Source organism: Trichomonas vaginalis (genome assembly GCF_026262505.1).
Source record: "Trichomonas vaginalis G3 chromosome Unknown ctg_68, whole genome shotgun sequence".
Lineage (NCBI taxonomy): Eukaryota > Parabasalia > Trichomonadida > Trichomonadidae > Trichomonas > Trichomonas vaginalis.
In genome coordinates this window covers 1-4,790 of record NW_026529156.1, presented here as the reverse complement: position 1 = coordinate 4,790, position 4,790 = coordinate 1, and the positions used below count along the sequence as shown (strand labels likewise).

Genomic DNA, 4,790 nt, shown 5'->3' with positions numbered 1-4,790 from the left:
TGGCTGATGGAAATATAACACCTGACGTTCTAGAACATTTATCTCAAAGAACTACACAGAACCATAGAGATGGTATATTTGGTGAAGAGTTTAGAAAGAAAGTTAGGGAGAGCGAAGGAAGAGAACCTATTGTACATGACCTTGCAAACGAAAGTTTACAAAATGTCATAAAAACTTACTTTGCAGACAATGAACCGAGAAGGGATGAATATTTAAGAAAACTCAAATGGACAGTACCAAATGAAATGTTAGTATTGAAAAAACATGTTCCTTGACAAAATAAAACCAACTACAGAAATAAACGACGCAAGACTGAAAGATTGGGTAAAAGCTTTCCCATTCACAAAAGATATAGTTGGTAACATGGAAAGAAAACCAGAATGGCTACAAAAACATATATTTGGAAACGAGCATATTCCATATGGACAGGCACTGTTTGAAGAGCTTGAACCAGAAACTCAGGAAAGAGTCATGCAAACAATACGCAAAGACTCAAATACAGACTATGACAAACTCTTTCTAGGATATAGGTTACCTGAGATGGGCGACCAGAGCCAAAAGGCAAAAAGGACATGGGAAATTTGCAACATACTAGATGAACATAATGCAAAGATGCAACAACTTCAAGCAGAGGGCAATGAAGGAAAAAGAAGAGTTAAAAACTCAGTCAGGAAGAAAGTAAAGCTTGGTCGGAGTGGGTTCTATTATGACATATAAATCCAACTATTCTATATTTTTACTCATATGAAATGTACGCCGCTCAGAATATAACGCCAACAGTTTTGGATGCTATGAATGGAAATGTTTCCGAATGGTATAACGAATGCGACAATGCCATTAGAAGGTCAGAAATAGTTCCTGGAACTTACGAATATACAACTGCTGTTTCTTATGGAAACGTAGGTGAGTTTGGAGAAGGTTCTTCAACAACAGTAGATATTGCTTGCGACAGGTTTCATATAATTTCTATTGACAACTCTTTCTTATACGTGGAACAAGACATTGAAATAAAACCTTCTGCCAAGTTGTCTGACAAGAAAGGTTGCAATGGAATTTTCTATGTCGGATACCAATATGCTCCAGAAGTTTTCATGGGATATAAGATATATTCTAACTCTGACTTAGTTCAAACAGTAACATGGGCAAACTATGAATGGTTCGCTTTGAGAAACTCAGTACAACCACAAGCTAGAGAACAAACAGACCAGTATGCAACTATTGAGAAAATAAGAAGACTTGACCCTAACGTTCCAGGAGTTTATGTTAACCTTTCTGGACAAACTGCAGCAGCAGTAACCAAAGTAAAACTGAAACTTAGAGTTCCTTTGTCATCTTTCCTCATCTTCAGGTTTTTAAGATACTTGCCAAACTGGGCAGGAAAAATTTCTATCGAACTTACTCCAAGCAAAAATAACTTAGTCATTGCACCAACACAAGACCCATTCACTCTTACAGAAGTAGTGGGAACAAATAAAATGTCATTCGCCGACTTTTGCAAAAACAAAGTTGACTTAGACTTTGGTTTCTCAAACCTCAACACTGAAGTAAACTATTATTTCAATGCTGCTGGAGATGCTTGGACCCAGTTAAGTTCACATGCGAAAAGTTTGAATGCAAGAGAATAGAAAGCAGACTTGCAGTCTATATGTTGGACCCAGATATTTCAAATGCTTTAGCTGCCAAATATATTGCAGTTCCACTTATGTTCCCTATACACCAAATATCTGTCAAAGACTTTGCAGGTGAAGTTGGAAACCAAAATCCAGGAACCGCAGGTGCAAGAACAGATATTGCCTTAACAACTGCAATGAAACATGCAGATACTATGTTTGTACTGTTCAGACGAACTATAAATGACTATTCTTGCTTCTACAACCCTGGTATTAAATACCATATAAACATAGATGGCAAATATTATCCAAGAGAAGAATATTCTACAGTTGAGGATATGAGGTCATACAACTTGACATTAGATGCTATGAACTTTAACAACAACTTCACAACAACCATTAACCTGAAATGCAAAGTTCTATTATGCCATATGTGAAAGTATGGACTCATACAGGAGGTCAAAAAACTCAATATACAAATGGAGACCGTTCAAACTTTTGGCTTGGCATTCCATTTGCTGACTCAGAAGACTTTATGGGTGGTATTTCAACTGTTGGTACAGTTCAAATACAATATACTGGTGACAGAGACGGTCCAGATGAATTGAAAGCAAAGAAGTTTACAAAACCAATAGCACTTTTCACGGAAGATGCTCTTTTGAAGATTCGTTCGATGAAACCTGCTGGGGCTCCTCAGATTGGCATATAACGACAGCTTCCATCGAGCAGATTTTGGCAGCAGGTCAGTAAGTTGTTCTTGAACTGACTTCTCTCCGTCAAATATTGACAGTACGCCAGTTTTGACATTAAAATTGTATTATAAACTTTCCTTTAGAAATATCGGTCAGTTTTGTTGTTATATTTTGTCTGCTTCAAGAACTTTCACCATCTCGGTTATACCAACTTTCTTTGCTTTATGAAAATATTTTGGTTCAGCAAAGACTGCTATTCTATAACATTTTCCATTGTTTGTATAAAGAACTATTCTGTCAATGAACTTGTATTGTTTGTGTGTGTAAACTTTTTTTGCTTCAATTCGAAGAGATACTCAAATACGTCCATCTTTTTATTCTAAGTAAAATGTCATTTCCGAAAAATAGAAGCGTAAGTGTTTCAAAAGGTTTAATGGCGGTGGCAGATGTGAAGTTAAATTCACCAACTCAAACAAACAGTCAAAGTGTTGTTGTCAATGTCAAAGAAAGAGATGTTGAAGTGGGGAAACCATACGAAGACGAAGATGGTATAACAATAGTTCCTGTAAAAGAACAACCAACATATCCTGAAGTTAGCAGAGACTTAAGTTCTGTTGCAGATATTCGAAACGACTACCAACAACTTAAAGACAAACTTAAAACTCAGGAGAAGATTTGTCAAGCTTTGGGTATAATGTTAAACTTGGTTGAGCACAACCCTGTAAAAGTGAACTCATATGTCATCGCACCTCATGAAGTTTTGAAAGAACTATTGAAACTTTTGACAGAGGCAGACGATATAAACATCAAAGAAATAGAACCTGACATTGCTTGCTGTGGTGTTTCATATAATGTCATTGACAAGATATACGTTATGAAAGGAGGTGAAACCTTGAACTTAAAATATAGTTTCCCAGACGTCATAAAAAATATTTGACGACCACAACATTTCATTAAAATTACTTGCTAAGTAAATGGCAGAAGACATAGTGGTTTATACTATTACGACTAAAAACCCTGAGTCATATAATTCTATAACAACAAACTTACAAAGTCCTCAAGGACGATATTGTAAACTGACCTTAAACACGATGACGACTAAAGCCTGTTTTGCTCTTTTGACACCAGAAGACTTTGTTGTTGTGAATGGTAAAAAATACTTCTTTGAAGATACTTACTCAGATATACCACCAACAGGTTTGTTGACTTATTTAATACTTTAAGGACGGATGTAACATGTGCTGCAACTAGAGCAGGTTTCATTATGTTTGGATGTCCGACTGAGTTTAGTATAAACGATATGAGCTATAATACAAAACTTATATCTGGTTTTTACTACCAACAGTTTCCTATAACAGGAAAAGGTGTCATACAAGGTTTGTCTGTTCCATTGACTTTAAGTACACCTATTTTATATATTGTTTCAAACTTAGGTTCAAAGTGCTATTCGAATATCGACAGAAACTACTATGACAAAAGATACTCATGCGTATAAACAACACATTCTCTGCTGGTTTGCCTATTGTTCATTCGAATGCAGAGTTTTCAGCTTTAGTGAACTCAAACACTTTGGCAAACATAAACTTAACCTTAGTTGACGCAAACTTTGTTCCTGTAAAACTTTTATGTCCTATGTATTTGTCAATGACGGCAGAAAGTTTCGAATTGGAAGATGCAACTGGTGAAAGTATTGTACTACAAGAACAACTTCAACAACAAATAGCTCAAGAACAACAAATGCAACAAATGGAACAAATGCAACAACAAGCTCAAGAATAAAAAAATATTTTTTTTTATTTTTATAAAAATGTACAGAATAGATGTTTCAGATTTTTATGACTTCCAAGCATTCAGAAATATGTGTCCATTTAGAGACTATAACAAAGCAGTCGAGAATTTGAAACGTTTAGTCATTTATGTGTCGACTCTGCCCCAGAATGTTATGTCATGAAAGAATGGGATGTTGTCTTTAACAAACCAAGAGCGACAATAGTTTCAGAACAAGAATGTAGACAGAAACTTAAGAAAATAAAAGTCGTACAAGTTGGAATGAAGATGTTAGATGCTTGGGATATCTTATTGTCAAAGTTAGAAGATTTTTCAGTTCGTGTATAAAGTTCTATACACCTTCTCCAAACTTCTATTCTATCTTCACTGGATATAAATACGAACAAGTAGAATGGAAAGAAAATGTTATAGAAGCTTGGTTAGACCATGTCAAAGAAATTATATGCAATGGAAACGAAAGAGTCTATGAGTATATCTTATGTTGGTTTGCAAACATCTTACAACATCCAAGTGCTAAAAAATGAAAACTGCTCTCATTATAATTGGAAAACAAGGAACTGGTAAGAACACTTTCTTTTACAGATATCTTATGCAAACTGTTAGAGGGCTATTCGAACCCTAATATGACAAAACTTAGAAAACATCTGCGGTAAATTTAACTCTTCAATAGAGAATATGAAACTTATAGTATGTAACGAAC

At 35.2% G+C, this 4,790-nt stretch overlaps 1 protein-coding gene and 1 pseudogene across 2 annotated transcripts, besides 2 other annotated features; both read left to right on the top strand.

The window, feature by feature from the left end:
• Positions 1–264: 264 nt before the first annotated feature.
• Positions 265–717, top strand: TVAGG3_1067650 (protein of unknown function, DUF4106 family; the record flags this gene model as incomplete). Its single annotated transcript, XM_053888436.1, has 1 exon — positions 265–717. One exon carries the CDS (start codon positions 265–267, stop codon positions 715–717), a length of 453 nt encoding a protein of 150 aa, XP_053744435.1.
• Positions 265–717: a mobile genetic element.
• An 86-nt stretch (positions 718–803) lies between these two features.
• Positions 804–4,790: a mobile genetic element.
• Positions 1,092–1,510, top strand: TVAGG3_1067630 (annotated as a pseudogene). The gene has a single exon. A coding segment is annotated over exon 1 (419 nt).